The 18,161-nt window shown below is 62.5% G+C and overlaps 1 protein-coding gene across 1 annotated transcript in view; it reads left to right on the top strand.

Annotated features, from left to right (window-relative positions):
* The window catches only part of SSPOP (SCO-spondin), a 53,297-nt gene that overhangs the window by 3,368 nt on the left and 31,768 nt on the right, over positions 1–18,161 (top strand). The window contains 39 exon segments of the mRNA XM_045086263.1: positions 165–409; positions 499–598; positions 1,762–1,920; positions 2,011–2,090; positions 2,581–2,718; positions 2,925–3,096; positions 3,315–3,555; positions 3,844–3,988; positions 4,665–4,779; positions 4,864–5,039; positions 5,123–5,350; positions 5,557–5,722; positions 5,913–6,147; positions 6,892–7,081; positions 7,225–7,319; positions 7,491–7,747; positions 8,085–8,219; positions 8,769–8,965; positions 9,090–9,217; positions 9,304–9,413; positions 9,740–9,889; positions 10,241–10,334; positions 10,428–10,597; positions 10,795–11,028; positions 11,241–11,462; positions 11,849–12,085; positions 12,825–12,916; positions 13,006–13,237; positions 13,350–13,502; positions 13,604–13,744; positions 13,834–14,016; positions 14,124–14,274; positions 14,868–15,021; positions 15,148–15,202; positions 16,285–16,389; positions 16,703–16,888; positions 16,984–17,081; positions 17,678–17,831; positions 17,906–18,059. Coding sequence (XP_044942198.1) covers positions 165–409; positions 499–598; positions 1,762–1,920; positions 2,011–2,090; positions 2,581–2,718; positions 2,925–3,096; positions 3,315–3,555; positions 3,844–3,988; positions 4,665–4,779; positions 4,864–5,039; positions 5,123–5,350; positions 5,557–5,722; positions 5,913–6,147; positions 6,892–7,081; positions 7,225–7,319; positions 7,491–7,747; positions 8,085–8,219; positions 8,769–8,965; positions 9,090–9,217; positions 9,304–9,413; positions 9,740–9,889; positions 10,241–10,334; positions 10,428–10,597; positions 10,795–11,028; positions 11,241–11,462; positions 11,849–12,085; positions 12,825–12,916; positions 13,006–13,237; positions 13,350–13,502; positions 13,604–13,744; positions 13,834–14,016; positions 14,124–14,274; positions 14,868–15,021; positions 15,148–15,202; positions 16,285–16,389; positions 16,703–16,888; positions 16,984–17,081; positions 17,678–17,831; positions 17,906–18,059 — 6,277 coding nt within the window.

The raw sequence follows: 18,161 nt of genomic DNA, 5'->3' as shown, positions 1-18,161 counted from the left end.
CATTCCCTTGCGCTCTCGGATGAGTCACCTCCCACCCCTCCCGCCTCCAGAGTGACCATTCCCTCTCCACCTCCCTCCTGCTCTGGGAAAGCCCCAAGTCCCCCATTCTCCATCCTCCTGCCGTCACAGTCAGCCGCTCACCACAGCTTGTGTGTCTCCTCCAGGCAGTGCTCCCTCTCCAGCCGTCCTGCTGCCCCTGGCGGGGGCCGTGGCCCAGTTCTGGAGCCAGCGCCAGCCGCCCTCGGCCACCTGTGCCACCTGGTCAGGCTTCCACTACCGCACCTTTGACGGACGCCACTACCACTTCCTGGGCCGCTGCACTTACCTGCTGGCGGGCGCTGCCGATGCCACCTGGGCGGTCCACCTCACACCCAGGGGGCATTGCCCCCAGCCTGGGCACTGTCAGCTGGTGAGGGAGGGGAGGACGCAGGAAGGGAGCTGGCCACAGGGAGGAGGTGAGCCACCGAACGCCTCTTCCACTCTGTGTCTCCTCCCAAGGCCCGAGTAATGATGGGACCTGAGGAGGTGCTGATCCAGGGCAGAAACGTCTCTGTGAACGGGAAGCTGGTACCTGACGGGGAGTCTCAGCTGCTCCACGGTACTGTAGGGAACAGCAGGCTTCCCAGGGCCCCCTGTGTTCCTCGGGGACAGCCTGCCTATCTCCCGGGGCAGGGGACAGCAAAAGGGGCAGCTGAGTGGGAGACGGTGGGCCCGCCCCCACCGTGACTGGGAGGTTTTGGGACAGGAGGGAGGGAGGGAGTCTGCTGAGGAGGCAGGTCATGGACCTAGTCTCCAAGGTGATTCCTGCAAGCCACACACCCCCCCTTAGCCCCTCACAGCATGGCTTGGGGCAAGGCCCACGGCTTAACCTCTCTGAGTGTCTGGATGCCTGGCATCTCCGTCTATAAAGCCTGGGATTCTCGATCCCAAGGTTGGGATTTTGAGCCCCACGTTGGGTGTGGAGATTATTTAAATAGAACATCATTGGGGCACCTGGGTGGCTCAGTGGGTAAAGCCTCTGCCTTCGGCTCAGGTCAAGATCTCAGGGTCTTGGGATTGAGCCCCGCATCGGGCTCTCTGCTCAGCAGGGAGCCTGTTTCCCGCCCCCTCTCTCTGCCAGCTTCTCTGCTTACTTGTGATATCTCTGTCAAAAAAAAAAAAAAAAAAAAAAAGAACATCTTTAAGGGGCGCCTGGGTGGCTCAGTTGGTTAAGCCTCTGACTCTTGATTTCAGCTCAGGTCATGATCTCAGGGTCTTGAAATGGAGCCCCCGTAGCAGGCTCTAAGCTCAGCCGGGGGTCTGCTTGGGATTCCCTCCCTCCTCCTCTGCCCCGCCCCCTGCTTGCATGCATAATCTCTCTCAAATAAATAAATCCTTTGATAAAATCTTAAAAACAAACCTCTATCCCAGCCTGCCTCCCAGTGTGCTGTGAGGAAGGTCATTTGTGCTGTTAGGTGGGACCTTTTCTCCTGGTCTTGGCTCTACCAGTTGAGGTGGAGCTGGGGCTGTGTGTGTCCTCAAGGGAGCTTTGAAGTTTACTTATCGCTTGCAGTCACTTGCTCAAGAGAGCATCTGTAGTGTTCATGAACTTCTCAAAGAGGGCTCTGATGGGAAAACCAGTTGTTTCTCCTTTACAGAGTATGAAGTGCAGAATTCTGTAGAATTGTCAGATTCTCTCTCCTCTCCCTTACCTGGGCAGTCTGCGCCTGGGTGTGATGGTAGGAGGGGCACGGAGTGTGACTCCCGCCTTCCCCTGCCCAGGGCTGAGCCTGCAGTGGCAGGGGGACTGGCTGGTGTTGTCTGGGGGCCTGGGGGTCACCGTACGCCTGGACGGGTCCAGTTCCGTCTCTGTTTCTGTGGACTCCGAGCTCCAGGGACAAACTCAAGGTCTCTGTGGAGTCTACAATGGCCAGCCTGAGGGTAAGTGGGCGTGACTCGGTTGCTGGTGTAGGAGGGAGGGAAAGAGTGGAGAGCCCAGACCGGGCACCTCTCTGGCTTGCCCTCCCCCAGATGACTTCCTGGAGCCTGGAGGGAGACTGGCTGTGTTAGCTGCCACCTTCGGGAATTCCTGGAGGCTCCCTGATTCAGAGGTGAGTCAGGGAGCCTCAGGGAGCCCAGGCTCACTGCCTGGCTTCTGGTTGCCCCCCTGCCCATTCCTGGCTTCTCTGATACCTTCATGCCTCTGCTCTTTGTTTTTATCACTGGCCTTTTCCCTGGGACGGGGCCTGGCCTGCTCCAGATCCTTGGTGAGGGGCAGGCTCAGAGTCCCATGGGATTTAAGTGGTGAACCCACGAACCAGAGGACACACCCAGCAAACTGGTCACTGACCAATTTTGGGTTAACTGGCTAGTTATGAAACCTCCTGCCTGTGGGTTGATGTGACACCCCCCCCCCAGTTCCCCCAACCCCTACCAGAGCTGACAATCTAGTTGCCCCGTCCCCCAAATCCCAGGATGTCTGGGCTGGCAGCCATGACAATGGGGACTTTAGGCACCTATGAGGGTCGGGTCGTGGCTGCTTTCCTGGTGTCCTGGTTAATGTCTCTTATCCCCCATTGGCCTGAATTCCCGTGTCTCCAGCCTGGGTGTCTGGATTCAGCAGAGGTGGCCCAGGGCTGTGAGGGCCCCCTGAGCAGCTCGGAGGCAAGCATGCAGGCTGATGCCCAAGATGTGTGCTACCAGCTGCTGGACAGTCCCTTTAGGGAATGCCATGCCCAGGTACGGGTGGGGGTATCAACCGCCGGAGGGGCGGGAAAGAGTGGGTTCTGGAGGGGTGCCGAACAGGGAATCGGGTCCTGTCACTGCTTTGTATGTATGATCTCAGAGGTCCCTTCTAGTGCTCACTGTGTTTGATTATAAGTCAGGGCATGACTGAAGCAAGAGCAGGGAGTGCTGGTGACTCAGGGGCTGTCCTTTCTCTGAAGGTCCCCCCTGCTGAGTACCACCAGGCCTGCCTCTTTGCCTACTGTTCTGGGGCCCCAGCAGGCAGTGGGCGAGAGGCCCGTCGGGAAGCCGTGTGCAGCACCTTGGCCAACTATGCCCAGGAGTGTGCCAAGCAGCACATCCACGTGGGCTGGAGGAAGCCAGGCTTCTGCGGTAGGGCTGGTCCCTGGCACTCCTTGCAGAACCCCTGACCTCCCCACTCTGCAGAATCGGAACCAACCGATAGCAGCCCTGTGGCCCCTGCTTCCTGAGTGCTGGACCTCCTCCCAAGCACCCTCTCTGCGGGCTGCGGGCAAGGGGTGGAGGTCTGGCGGGGGTCTGGCGGGAGGAGGGGGAACCTCGGACCTCACTGCCCACTCGTGTGCCCACAGAGCGTCTGTGCCCGGGGGGCCAGCTCTACTCAGACTGCGTCTCAGCCTGCCCACCCAGCTGCTCAGCAGTGGGGGACAGAGGGCAGGGGTCCTGCCGGGAAGCGTGCGTGAGCGGCTGCGAGTGCCCGCCCGGCCTCTTCTGGGACGGCGCCCTCTGTGTGCCTGCTGCCCGCTGCCCCTGCTACCACCGGCGCCGGCGCTACGCCCCCGGGGACACCGTGCACCAGCTGTGCAACCCGTGGTGGGTCCCCGGGTCTTGGGCTGGGGTTGGAGGCCGCGTGGTCCCCTCGGAGCTATCTCCTCAACCGCCTCCTCTTCCGGGGGGGGCCTCTCACATGGGACCTGTGACCTCTCCTGGCATAATTGATGGCCGTGCTTAAAGACCTAGCCAGTGATCTCCGCCGGCTGACCTCCAGGCCTTGCAGGGTTGGAGAGGCGTGGCTGGGGGAGGGAGGGCCACGGGGTTGGTTGCTGGCCGGGGGTCGTGGGCGCTGCATCTGAGCGCGCTCCCTGCCCCGTGTGCCCGCAGCGTGTGCCAGGACGGCCGCTGGCTCTGCGCGCAGGCGCCGTGCCCAGCCGAGTGCGCGGTGGGCGGGGACGGGCATTACCTCACCTTCGATGGGCGGAGCTTCTCCTTCCGCGGCAGCCCGGGTTGCCGCTCCAGCCTGGTGCAGGTGGGTAGGGGGTTAACGCCGGGAGGAGCCCTCGCTGGGGTGCTGTAGGGGAGAGGTGACTGTCGGGAAACCTCTAAATAAATCGATGAGAAACACACAGCCATTCCGGGAAAAGCTGAGAGAGAACCGACCCGGGAGGCGGGATGGCTTGCCGCAGACCCGTAAACCTCCCCTTAGGTTCCGCGACGGCTCCTACCCTAGCCCATGGGCACAAGGCAAAACCCATCCTCACAGTCCTTTCTCACAGATGGCACAGGCTGGGCGTATCACAGGCTATTTCCTGCAAAACAACCCGAGGAGAAATATGGGTTCTCCTTCCTCCCCAGCCCTCTTCCAGCCAAGTTAGGTGACTTACCAAGTTCAGGTTCATGGATACAAACAGATGTGTACTTTACTGCAGATCTAGCGCGTGCACACACAGAGACAGAGAGCAGAGCATCCATACCCACCGGGAGAGGGGAGGGGAAGGCATCTTGCACCAACACACACACACCTGCACATACTTGCACACACCTGTATGCACATGCATGTAGAGATACTCAAAAGTGCCAGCGCTTGCCAGGGTTAAGCCCTACACCTGCCATCGTTGGGTAGAGCAGGAGAAGGTGCAGAACAGACACTGTTCTCTGGGTCTCAACCACCCCCACCCTACCACATTCCTCCCCATCTGCCCCAGGACCTGAAGGGGCAGCCGCTGATTGTGCTGGAGCACGGGGCTTGTGACGCTGGGAGCTGCCTACACGCCATCTCTGTGTCCCTGGGAGACACGCACATCCAGCTCAGAGACTCAGGTAGCTCTCTCCTGGGATGTGCTCACCCCCAGTCCTCCTCAGCCCCGCCCTGCAGGAGCAGCCCCTCACAGACCCCTGTTCCAGGAGCTGTACTCGTCGATGGGCAGGACGTGGGCTTGCCGTGGAGTGGGCCCAAGGGCCTCAGTGTTTCCCGCGCCTCCTCCACCTTCCTACTGCTGCGCTGGCCTGGGGCCCAGGTCCTGTGGGGAGTGTCTGACCCTGCAGCCTACGTCACTCTGGACCCCCGCCATGCCCGCCAGGTATGCTGCGGGGCCGGCGAGTGGCTGGACCAGGCCACAGTGGGCCCCGATGTGACTGTCCCATGCCCACTCCTCTGGCCCAGGTGCAGGGTCTGTGCGGCACCTTCACCTGGAACCAGCAGGATGACTTCCTGACACCTGCCGGCGATGTGGAGACCAGCACCGCAGCCTTTGCTAGCAAGTTCCAGGTGGCAGGGGAGGGAAGGTGCCCCTCAGAAGACAGCGCCCTACTTTTCCCCTGCAGCACCCACGCTCAGCGCCGCGTTTTTGCAGAAGCAGCGTGTGCCGTCTTGCATGGCCCAACCTTCCAGGTAGCCAGACTCGGGGGAGGGGACTGTTCCCGCATGTAAGATGGGGTCAGCACCTGCTCTGCCCTCCTCTTGGGCTCTGGGGAGGGCCCAACTCCCTGCCGTGGCAAGGGGTACCAAGCACAGAAAGTTGGCCAAGGGCGCCAGAGGGGACAGGGGAATCTGTGGAGGAGGAGCCAACCCAGTTTTTCCCTCCGCTCCCCCCTCAGGAATGCCAAGGGCTGGTCGACAGGGAGCCGTTCCACCTGCGCTGCTTGGCGGCCGTGTGTGGCTGTGCTCCTGGCAAGGACTGCCTGTGCCCTGTGCTTGCTGCCTTTGCTCGTCGCTGTGCCCGGGAGGGTGCGCTGTCTCTCTGGAGGTCCCAGACACTGTGCCGTGAGTCTGCTCAGCCAGCCAGCCCCTTCCAGGAATAGCCCAGAGAGATCCCAAGGAAGCCCTCTGACCTGAGCACATTGCTGGCTTTGCCATCTCTCAGAGGCCTGCGGGGTGTGAATTCCAGAAGGGTGGGCAGAGCAGTGGCAGTCATGCCCCTGACCTGCCTGTGTCTCTGTGTCTCTGCATCCAGCTGTCCCGTGTCCCACCGGCCAGGAGTACCAGGAGTGTGCCCCAGTGTGTGGTCAAAACTGTGGGGAGCCAGAAGACTGTGAGGAGCTGGGGAGCTGTGTGTCTGGTTGTAACTGCCCTCCAGGACTGCTCCGGGACCCCGAGGGCGAGTGTGTGCCCCCCAGCTTGTGCTCCTGCCAGCTTGGAACTCAGCGTTATGCACCTGGCAGTGTCACCACAAAGGACTGTAACCACTGGTGAGGGCGGTGGCCTTGGGGGAGGCAGAGGGCTGGGGGGTAAAGAGATGGAGCTTAGAGAAGAGGGCCAGGCTTGTAGCACTGCGGGTTAGGACCTGGCATGCATACGGGGGGCGACGGAGCACTCCTAGCTTCGCCCTGGTTGTGGAGCACTTCAGGCCCAGAAAGCACTCCAGTATGTTCTCTTATTTAATTCTGATGAATTCTTACAATGACCTGATAAAGTAGGAAGGGGAAGAATCGTTCCCATTTTGCAGATGAGGAAACTGAGGCTCGCAAAGGCTACATGGCTTGCAGAATCACATAACGATGAAGGACTAGAACCCAGATCTCTAGATTCTGGTGTAGTGTGGTCCAGAGGCTCCTCCAAGGGTTAGGGAGAAGTAGAGGCCAGCTCTGGACCTGTGGACACAGAGCCAGTGGCCGGGGCTTTGTGGGTGAGGACGAGACTTCAGGGAATCCCTCTCCCACCCGGCGGGGGGTGGGGTTCTTCAAGAACCTCAGAGCCCAGAGAATGGCCCCACTGGAGCTGGGGTCACCATGACCATCCCAGGTATGGCTGGTGCTGGGAGCAGCCCTACTTCCTGTGCTGATAATTGGGCTGTGGGGGGTGAGATGCTCAGATCTCCCGAGTCAGCATCAGGGGCTCGGACCCCCTGGATTCCTGAGACTCTCCCAGGTCAGACCAGAGGTGCCTGAACCCTGCCTTGGGCCTGCTTCTTACCTGGCTCCTGTCCTCCGCAGTGTCTGCCAAGAGAGGGGCCTCTGGAATTGCTCTGCTCAGCATTGTGGCCCCCAGCGGACATTCTGCCCCGGTGACCTTGTCTATGTCCCTGGTGCCTGCCTTCTCACCTGTGACAGCCCTGGTACCAACCACTCCTGCCCCCCAGACAGCATGGGAAGCTGTGTCTGTCCCCCGGGCACTGTGCTGCTGGTAAGTCCGGGAGGGGGCTGCATGGGGCACCGCGGGGCCTGCTGTACCCCAGGGCACTGCCCCAACCCCACTGGCTGTCTGAAACACTGGGTGGCAGGTCAGGCAGCCCTCCAAGGTGCCCTTTGTCCCCGACCTCTGCCCAGCACGAGCGCTGCGTGCCTCCTGAGCTCTGCCCCTGCCGTCATGGCGGGCAGTGGTATCCGCCCAACGCTACCATCCAGGAGGACTGCAACGTTTGGTATGCCTAGCCCCTTGAACTGGGATGAACTGGGGTATCCAGACTGGTCTGGGCAAGGGAAGCTCTCCAGGATTCCCCCCATGCTGAGGGTCGGCTGCTCAGAACCTGGACAGCTGCTTCCCCAGGATTCATCCTCACGCCTCTGTCTCCCCACCCCACCCCCACCCACAGCGTGTGTCAGGCTCGGCAGTGGCACTGCACAGGCCACCGGTGTGGTGGGTGGTGCCAGGCATCGGGCGCCCCCCACTACGTGACCTTTGATGGGCTAGCTTTCACCTTCCCTGGAGCCTGTGAATATCTGCTGGTGCGAGAAGCCAGCGGCCGCTTCACCATCTCCGCCCAGAACCTGCCCTGTGGGGCCAGCGGCCTCACCTGCACCAAGGCGCTGACCGTGCAGCTGCAGAGCACCGTCGTGCACATGCTCAGAGGTGGTGCGGCATGGAAGGGCGGCACTGCGGGGAGGGGGGCATGCTGGCTGGCATTACATTTCTGCACGGGGCGGGGGGCTGGGGCAAGGCCTGGGGTCCCCCACTGCTCACCATCAGTACAACGGGGCTGGTGTCTCTCCTCTCTCTCTTCTTGGGTAGGAATCTGAATTCTGGAAGGTTCCAAGAAGTTAAGGCCCAGGGAGGTCTAATGACTTACCCAAGGTCACATAGCTGAAGATGCGAAAGGAAGGCTGGAGGCAGGCTGGGGAGGGGCTCCTAGGGATCTAGGGGCCCTTTGACTCCAAGGCAGAGCCCTGACACTTCTCTCCTTCCATAGGCCGGACAGTGACAGTGAATGGGGTGAGCATAACGCCCCCCAAAGTCTACACGGGCCCTGGGCTGAGCTTGCGTCGTGCTGGTCTCTTCCTGCTGCTCACGACCCGCCTGGGCCTCAGCCTGCTGTGGGATGGAGGTCAGACCCCCGCGCTTCACCCTCTGACCCGGGCCCGCCTTAGCACCATGAGGCCGACTCCCCCCACACTCTTCCCCTTCCGCAAGAGTGGTGGGAGTTCCCAAATTATGTTTTTAAAATTATGTTTCTCTTCAATGTAAAAGCAATACCTCCTCGCCAAGGAAACATTTAGAAAATACCCTGCTTGGGAAAGAAGAAATGAAAATAAATCTAACCTCCCACCACCCAAACCCAGGCAGTTGGCATTTTAGAAAAACAGTTACTGAGAAATGGAGGAAAGTTGAGGCAACCCCTGGCACGGGAGGCGGTTGCCTGGTCAGCACAGCAGGGCTGCCCTTGAACCTCCAGCCACCAAGGCCTCTGGGGCTGGGGGGTGTCCCAGTCTGTCTTGGAGCCCGGTTCCCACCTGGAGCCCAGCCTGCTGGGTCTGGTTAGGAGAGTAGGCTCCCCCTTCTGCCCTGGCCCCCCACATGTATGCCCTCGGTCTCCTCCCGCCCCTGAGGAAGGCCCATGGGGTCATTGCTCCACCATGCTGCCCCCTCTGCCCAGGCACCCGGGTCCTGGTGCGGCTGTCCCCGCAGCTCCACGGCCGCGTGTCTGGGCTGTGTGGAGATTTTGATGGAGATGCCAGTAACGACCTGCGGAGCCGCCAGGGCGTCCTGGAACCCACTGCTGAGCTGGCCGCCCACTCCTGGCACCTGAGTCCACTCTGCCCTGAGCCAGGAGACCTGCCACACCCCTGCACCGTGAGCACGGGCAGGCAGCGGGAAGGGTATGGGTGGGTGGGGGGAGCTGCAGGCAACCTGCGGGGCCGGACTGGGTGCTGTGGGTGGGGTGGGGTCTGGCTGGTCCACGGCACTGTGCCCGCAGGTGAACGCCCACCGGGCCAGCTGGGCCCGTGCCCGCTGCGCGGTGATGCTGCAGCCCCTCTTTGCCCGCTGCCATGCAGAGGTGCCCCCGCAGCAGCACTACGAGTGGTGTGTGTATGACGCCTGCGGGTGAGAGGGGCGAGCCGGGGGGTGAGGGGACAAGGGCAGGGAGGGGGCGGGGAGGGGGTCCGGCAGCTGAACAATGCCTTTCACAGCTGCGATTCGGGGGGCGACTGTGAGTGTCTCTGCTCGGCCATTGCCACCTACGCAGACGAGTGTGCCCGGCATGGGCTCCCCGTGCGCTGGCGCAGCCAGGAGCTCTGCCGTGAGTATGCCCTACCCTTGGTCCCCAGTGCCCAACCCCACCGTGCCCTCCGCTCCTCCCTGATGTTCCTCCTGGCCTGCAGGCAAGCCCTGTATGCTTTCAAGGGCAAATATGTGTGGTGCACACACTCTTCTAGATGAACCAAGCATGCTGAGCTTGCTTTCCTGTAGAACCTTCATGTTGCAAACAGCCTTGGGAGGGGTTCGGCGAGAGTCTACCCCATGCCCCCCGCCCCGCCCCGTGTGTATCAACTTGGGCTCACCTGCTGCTGTTGGATCCTGGTGCCCTCGAGCCACCGTGACCAAGCCGCTCTCCTCTCTCCCCAGCTCTGCAGTGTGAGCGAGGCCAGGTCTACGAGGCCTGTGGCCCCATGTGTCCGCCCACCTGCCATGACCATGGTCCCGAGCCCGGCTGGCACTGCCAGGCCTTCGCCTGTGTGGAGGGCTGCTTCTGCCCCGAGGGTACCCTGCTGCATGGTGGGTAGCATCAGAATCTGCAGGAGGGAGGCAGCGCTGGGACGGGGAGGAGAGCCACATGGCTGTGGTGACAGGGCTGGCACTAGGGGCTGCTGTGTCCCCTCTTTTTAACATATTTTATTTTTTTAAGACTTATTTATTTGACAAAGAAAGAGATCACAAGTAGGCAGCGAGGCAGGCAGAAAGAGAGGGGGTAAGCAGGCTCCCTGCTGAGCAGAGAGCCCGATGCGGGACTCGATCCCAGGACCCTGAGACCATGACTTGAGCTGAAGGCAGAGGCTTAACCCACTGAGCCACCCAGGCGCCCCTGCTGTGCCCCTTTTGCTCCAGTCCTGCCCTCTGTAATCCCAGGAGGAGTCTGCTTAGAGCCAGCTTCCTGCCCCTGTGAGTCTGGGGGCAGCTTCTTCCCGCCGGGGACTGTGCTGCAGAAAGACTGTGGGAACTGGTGAGTGGAGGGGGTGGGGGTTCTGGAGAGTCCCCTGACTCCAGGCTGGCAAAGCCCAGCACTGTGACTGATCCCAGCTTGCTGTGTGCTCAGCACATGCAAGGAAAGCCAGTGGCTTTGTGGGAGCAACAGTTCCGTCTGTGAGGAGCCAGAGCCCGGCTGTGTGGAGGGAGAGGCCCCATGCCGCGAGAGTGGGCACTGTGTGCCCCACAGGTGGCTTTGTGACAACCAGGATGACTGTGGCGATGGCTCAGATGAGGAGGGTGAGTGTCCTTGCCCATGTGGGGCAGTGGCTGACGGACAGGCCAGTCCTCGCATGTGTCACTAAAACGTGTCCTTAGCTGCTGCCCGTGTGAGCAGGTGGTGGGCAGGGCTGGTCTGGTCTTTCCGGGGTCGGCGGAGGAGTGTGACTCCTCTAGGACCTTTGTCATCCTGACCCTGCCTGCTTGCCCCATGCCAGGCTGTGCCACGCCAGGCTGTGGGGAGGGCCAGATGTCTTGCCGCTCCGGCCACTGCCTGCCCCTGGCCCTGCGCTGTGATGGGCGGGACGACTGTGGAGACGGGATGGATGAGCAGAGCTGCCCCTGCCCCCATGGCTCACTGGCTTGCACGGATGGGCGCTGCCTGCCCCTGGCCCTGCTCTGCGACGGGCATCCCGACTGTCCAGATGCTGCTGATGAGGAGGCCTGCCTGGGTGGGTGGTCTTGTTCAACACTCCAGTCCACCAGGCACCCCCTCCCACAAGGCCTGACTTGTGAGCCCCAAGCTTCCTGCTGCCCCTCCTTCCCCTGAAATTCAGGTTCCTGCTAAGAAGCTGGCACCTGGAGATGTGGGAATGGGGCACCCCAAACAGCAAACTTAAGGGGCAGGGCCCTGGGACCAACTTCCTCTTTTCTCCGGCTGCAGGGCAGCTGAACTGCACTCCCGGGGAACTGTCCTGCATTGATGGCTCGTGCGTGGGGGCCGTCCTGCTGTGTGACGGAATCTGGGACTGCCCAGACGGAGCGGACGAGGGCCCTGGGCACTGCTCCTTGCCTTCGCTGCCCGCGCCCCCAGCTGGCTCTCTGCCTGGCCCTTCCACTGGCGTTGGGGGGATGGCCCCAACTCCCCCGGCCAGCGCCAGCCCTGGTGAGTGTCCTGGAGGGAAAGGGGGAGAGCTGGAGTCCTGGGGAAGAGGGTTGGGGGGAGCATCACAGAGGGAGGTATTGGGGCAGGTGGTAGGGTGAGGAGTTGGCACAGACCAGCCTCCTGAAAGGGGTTTGAGAGGGCCTGGAAGAGTCCCGACCTTACTTCCTGACATCGGAGGTGCTCCCGCTGACGTGAGGGGGGTGGGGTGGCCCATGGAATTCCTGGGTGAGGGGAGACCTTTTGGGAAACCAGTGGGGTGGGGTGTGAAATGCGGGAGCGCCTGGACTTGGGGAGAGGCTGGAAGTGCGGGAAGTCTGGGCACAAGAAAAGGACCTGGTGGGCCGGAGTCCCTCACCCCGCCAGGTCTAGCGCGGGTGTCCCCGCAGCGCCACTCTGCGGCCCCCTCGAATTCCGGTGCGGCAGCGGCGAGTGTGCGCCCCGGGGCTGGCGCTGTGACGGCGAGGCGGACTGCGCGGACGGCAGCGACGAGCGGGGCTGCGGCTGGCTCTGCGCCCTGCACCAGGCGCCCTGCGCTCGCGGCCCGCACTGCGTGTCCCCCGCGCAGCTGTGCGACGGCGTGCCGCACTGCCCCGACGGCTCGGACGAGGGCCGCGACGCCTGCGGTGAGAGCCCGGCTGGCGCGCGGCGGGCGGGGCCCGTCTCTCCCCACCCCCACCCCCAGCCGCACCCCTGCGGCCCCGGCCCGGGGGGAAACAGCTACTTAGGTCTGCGGCTTCAGAGCCTTTGATCTTTTTCATGAAATTCTCCTTGAACACTGTCAAAGCCCACCCAGGCCCAGCGGAGAGAAGGGGCTTTTTTCTTTGCCCACATTTGGGCAAGAAGGGATGAGAATGGGTCCTGGCTCCGCAGCCGGGAAGGGGGCCTGTTTGGAGGGTGACCCCTCCAGCCCCACCCCAGCGACCCAGGAGTTCCCTCTGTGCCCCTGCAGATCAGCCCTTTCTGTCCCCAGGAGGAGGGGACTGCTGTCCACAGGCTCCTCCTGGACACCCTCCCCCCACCCCCCCAAAGGTGTTTTTGAGCTAGTTTCAGGTGCAGTGTTGGCTCTGCCTTCTGCTTGCCCTCCCCTTCTGGGGGCATTTTGTCCCCTCTGCCAGCCCTTGTGCAGACAGAGGGTGGCAGGTGTAGAGGCTCAGCGGGACACTCTCCACACCCCCCACTGCGGTTTGGCTGTGCCTGAACCCCTAGCAGCTCTGCGATGGGGTCTCTGACTGTTCCCGGGCTGAGCATGAGCTGGGCTGTGGTAGGCACACCGGGCCCCTGATGGAGGCCATGGCTGGTTGGGGGGAGGGGGTGGGCCGTCTGACTCCTGGCCTGATTTCTTTTCTCTTCCCTTCCCCACAGAGGGGATGACAGCCCTAGGAGGCCCCAACGGGACCAGGGCTCCCTGCCCGGAATTCTCCTGCCCTGATGGCCTCTGCATCAGTTTCCAGCTGGTGAGTGGGAGAGGGGAGTGGGTGGCATAGGAGGCAGAGCCATCGTGACAGCCCGCTCAAAAGGAACCTTGCTCCCGTCTCTTCCCCAGGTGTGTGACGGGCAGCCTGACTGTGAATCGGTGGGGGAGCTGGGGCCTTCCCCAGAAGAGCAGGGCTGTGGGGCCTGGGGTCCCTGGAGCTCATGGGGGCCGTGCAGCCGGACATGTGGGCCGGGGGTGCAGGGCCGGAGCCGCCGCTGCTCCCCCCCTGGTCTCCCGGTGCTGCAGCACTGCCCAGGCCCGGAGCACCAGACTCAGGCCTGCTTCACGGCTGCCTGCCCAGGTGAGGGGCCTGGGGTGCCTGGCAGGGCCAGCAAGAGCGAGGGAGAGGAAGACCCAGCCCTGCCTCCTGCCCCCCCCCAAACCCCAATCTGTCCTGCCCCTCCTGCTCGCAGTGGATGGCGAATGGACCCCCTGGTCTCCCTGGTCCCTGTGCACTGAGCCGTGCATGGGAACTGCGACCCGTCAGCGACAGTGCCACCCCCCCCAGAATGGGGGCCGGACCTGTGCCATGCTGCCTGGGGACCCTCCCACCACCCGCCAGAGCAGTGAGTGCAAGGAGAGGGCGCGGCGGGCTTGCCCGGCCGGCCGGGGCTTGCGTCTGCAGGGGACTCACCTTGCTCAGACTCTGGTTCTGATTTTCTCTCAGGGCCCTGCCCTCAGGCCGGCTGTCCCAATGCCTCCTGCTCTGGGCAGCTGGTGTTCTGGCCCTGTGCCCCCTGCCCTCTGACTTGTGATGAAATCTCTGGTCAGGTTGAGTGCGCGGCTACCCGGCCTTGCAGAAGCCCTGGTAAGGGGGACTCGGGGCCCAGGGGGCAGCAGGGGTGTCTGTGCCGGTGGAGCTGTCTGCAGGGAAGCCTCACCCCGCGCCTCCCCTAGGCTGCTGGTGCCCTGCCGGCCAGGTGCTGGACAGTGAGGGCCGGTGTGTGGGGCCCCAGCAGTGCCCCTGCCTGCAGGACGACACCTGGTACCGGCCGGGGCAGCGCATCAGGGCCAACTGCCAGCTCTGCACCTGCCAAGACGGACGGCCCCAGCGCTGTCGGCCTGACCCAGCCTGCTCCGGTGAGGCCCCACCCTTGGCTCTTCCCTGGGGGGCCCTCGTCCCCTCCCAGGCCACCCAGCTGGGCCCCCAGCCCTCCTCTGGCACCTGACTCTTGGTCCTCCCTCAGTGAACTGTGGCTGGTCCTCCTGGTCCCCCTGGGGGGAGTGCTTGGGCCCTTGTGGGACCCAGAACATTCAGTGGTCCTTCCGGAGCCCCAACAACCCCCGCCTCTCCGGCCAAGGTCGCCAGTGCCGGGGTATCCACCGCAAGGCCCGCAGGTACGGGAACCCACCCCGGGCACCTGCAGGGACCCTTACCCCTCACTTCCGACTCCCAGTTTGGGAGCTGCTGGGGAGCTCTCTCTTACTTGAGATGCTTCCATATGCAACATGGAGCCTGATGAGGAGCCCCCCAACTCTGAGCCCTATTAATCTCAACGCCAGGACTCCAAGTGCAGTTTTGGGGAACCCCTGACCTTCTCCTGCATCAGTTTATGCCCTCCAAATCTGAAAGGGGGATGCGGGGAGCCCAGAAATCTAGGGGCAGGTATGGGTCCTCTGGTCAGCTCAGGGGGAGGGGTTGCAGGGGTGTAGCCGTATCCGCCTGCCCAGCCCCCTCTGAAATGGGCTCCACAGGCCAGGGTTTTGGCACAGTTTGCTCCCACGCCTCTCTCCGGGGCCAGCTGCAGTTTCTCATGGGCAGGGGAACATCTGGGTGACAGGGAGACTACGCATCCCAGTGGACCCAGGGCTTTCCCGGGCCTGTCACTGGAAGTCCCGAGTCCTGGGAAGCCACCCACTCCAGGTAAATCAGGACAGGCTGGTGGCCTGGGGGAGCCCACTGGGCGGGCAAGCAGCGGCCCTTCTTCCAGGTGCCGGACGGAGCCCTGCACGAGCTGTGAGCAGCAGGGCCGGGCCCACACAGTGGGGGAGCGCTGGCGAGAGGGCCCCTGCAGAGTGTGCCAGTGTCTGCACAACGGCACGGTGCGCTGCTCCCCCTACTGCCCGCTGGGCAGCTGCCCCCAGGTGAGGGGACCGAGGGGGCGGAAAAGGGCAGCGTGCAGAGGCCAGGGCTGCGGGCAGCTGATAGATTGGGTCAGAGGTTGGCGGGTGGCCAGCTTGACCCGTCCAGCCCGACTCTTGTGTCTGCAGGCCTGGGTCCTCGTGGAGGGAGTAGGAGGCTCCTGTTGCCACTGCGCCCCGCCTGGTGAGTGGGTCTGGGGCATGGCAGACCTGCTGTGCTCTGAGGGTAGGACGATGGCAGGTGCTCAGCAGCAGCCCCAGAGTCAGGGGTCCATGGCTACCCCCGTGGCCTGGGTGGTGGGAGCCTGGGTCCTGGATGCTGAGAAGCAAGGGGCGGTCTGGGTGGGAAGGGCTTGTCTCTGCCCTCCTAAGGTCAGGTCTCCATCTCTGCCTCCTCTGTCCTCGGGGGGCTTTGTGCCTCCTGCCTCGAGGGGGTCTTTCTCTTCTCTGGTTCTGCTGGGCCAGGTCTGGTTCCTTCTCTTTCCCCTAAGAGCGAGTAAGACGAAGTTGAACTTTTTTTCAAGAGTATCTTTTCTTGGAAATTGATTTACAAATGAAACTGGAAGGGGCGCCTGGGTGGCTCAGTTGGCTGAACATCTGCCTCCGGCTCAGGTTATGATCCCAGGGTCCTGGCCCCACGTCGGGCTCCCTGCCCAGTGGGGATCCTGCTTCTCCCTCTCCTCTCAGCTCCTGTTCTCTGTCGTTACCTCTATCTCTCTCAAAGAAATAAATAAAATCTTAAACAAACAAACACGCAAATGGAACAGGAAAACACAAAGGCTTGAAAACTAATGCATTTATGGGTCCAGATTCCATGTATGTAAAGTGTACCTACAGGCAGCTGAGGCTAGAGGAGAGTCAGTATACACAGTTGTACAGGTTGTTCACTGCACAAGTTAGTTGGCAAATGGGAGCTAGACTCCAACTCCTGCTTCCATCCAAAGATACCCATTTATAGTGCCCAGAAAGGTCCCCTATTAGCATTGGATTGGGAACTGCCCCTGCTTGGTCCTGGTCCTGAAATGGTTTTAGACTGGCGGCCTTATTCTACGTTCTCTAAATATTCGGTGGAAGTAGAAACCCCCAGCTCACTCCAAGGGAAGGAGGACAGGCCTTTCCCAGCTGGGAGGTTGTTCTGGGAGCTCTTGGGAAGTCTAGCAAGAGAAAGCGCTCCAAGAACTGGGGAGGGACTGGGTGCCGGGTCAGGGGCCGTTGTGAGCCTATTTGCAGGTCTCTCCCTCCTGAACCTTGAGTTTCCCTACATAGGTGAGAACCAGACGGTCCACCTCCTGGCCACTCCTGCCCCCTCTCCAGCACTCAGTGCCCAGATCGGACGCCCTCTGGTCACCTACGTTCTGCCTCCGCCTGGAGGTGAGGGCCACTTGCTGTCGTGGAGCAGAAAGTGGATATGACCCAGGGGTAGCCCAGCCGGGAGGGAGGCAGGCTCACTGGGATTTATCCCCACCTGCCGTGGGAGGACGGTTATCCTAAGGATCTGGAAGTCATCCTAGCTCAAGCTGACTCTGCCCTTTCTGGACCTCCCTTCCATCCCGGGTCAAGGTCAACACGGGGCCCTTGGCCTCCCTCAGCTCCTCTTGGGACTTCCTGACTGTACCCCTGGCAGGGTCCGGCCACCCTCTGCCCTTCTCCAAGTCCATCCAGCCCCTCTCTCCTCTGCACCCAGACCCCTGCTATTCTTTGCTGGGCCTGGCCCGACTTCCAGAGGGAAGCCTGAAGCTGGAGCCCCCCACCCAGGCTGTCCTCCTGGGGGCTCCCACCAAGAGGCCTGGCTCTCAGGGTCGGGGCACTCGGAGGCACACCCGTCCCCCCTTCCTGCAGCTCAACCTGCTGCGGCCTAGGAACCTCACTGGTCAGTGTGGTGGGGGCGGGGCTGGGGGAATGGGTGGTGCTGGTGGGCTGGGGGCGGGGCTGACTCTTTCAGCTCTGTGCTGCCCCATCCCACAGGCATCATGGTGCAGGGGGCTGGGGCCTCCGCCTCCCTCCAATTTAGCAGCGACGGTCTACACTGGCACAACTATACTGACCTCGTGTCCCCAGCCAAGGTAGGGCTACCCGAGCCTCCTGGGCCAGGGACCCACCATGCCTCTTTGTGGGTCCCACTGTCCTTGTTCCCGAGGGCCTTCCAGTCTCCCCGAGGGGCATTCCTACCTTAGAGGCCTGTTGAACACCTGTCAGTAGAAGGGACTGTCAGGGTGGTGTCACAGCCATTGCCGTGGCTGAGCTGCAGGGCAGCTGTGCAGAGCTCTGTGGGGGGAGGGGAGTGGGGTGACATCAAGTTCACTGAAGATCTCAAGGACCATGTCAGGAACTGCTGGGACACAGCCCTGACCTTAGGAGGTTTGTATCCTCCCTGGGGAGACAAGCCTCACAGAGCAGGAGGAATGAGTCTATAACCACATATTTACTCTGAATTCTCTGTGTCCCTGGGGACACATGAACGGACACAGCCTGGTCGCCACCCTCAGGGCACCTGGGCCAGAACCCGCAGTCTTGAAGGAGCCTGATGATGCCAGGAGAGCATGAGCTCTTTGTGCCCGGAAGTTTGGGGGGCTTGAACTGGGTGTGGCCGCTCAGTGGGGTCAGGGCAGTGGCCCAGAGAGAAGGCCAGCTCAGACCTGGTGCACACCTGTCCCTACAGCTTTCTGCTACGAACTCGGACGACGGGGCCCCCACAGTGCGGACTTTCGGCCGGATGGTGCAGGCACAGCATGTCAGGGTGTGGCCCCACATCAGCCATCGTGACGCCAACCACAGCATCTCCCCATGGGTGGAGCTGCTGGGCTGTGCACCAGGTACCGGTGGGCTGGGGGTGGGCAGGTGCAGGGGGCGGGGCAGACGGGAGCCCTCAGCCATGCCCTCCCACCAGTGTCCCCACTGGAGGCGCCCCCGTGCCCAGGAGGTGGGCGCCGCTGTGCGGGTGCTGAGTGTGCCCCACGGGGGGAGCCGTGCAACGGGGTGAAGGACTGTGAGGACGGCTCTGATGAGGAGGGCTGCACGCCCCCGCCCACCGCCACTGGCAGGTATGGGGGTGCCCTGCTGCCCAGCTTATCTGTGGAGGGGCTGGCCTGTGGGAGATGCCCTGCGCCGCCTTCAGCCCTGAGGTACCCATGGCTTCACCACGG

Source organism: Mustela putorius, unplaced genomic scaffold (genome assembly GCF_011764305.1).
Source record: "Mustela putorius furo isolate JIRA1106 unplaced genomic scaffold, ASM1176430v1.1 tig00000929_pilon_pilon_pilon, whole genome shotgun sequence".
In the NCBI taxonomy this organism is placed as follows: domain Eukaryota; kingdom Metazoa; phylum Chordata; class Mammalia; order Carnivora; family Mustelidae; genus Mustela; species Mustela putorius.
This window is presented reverse-complemented; position numbering and strand designations above follow the sequence as displayed.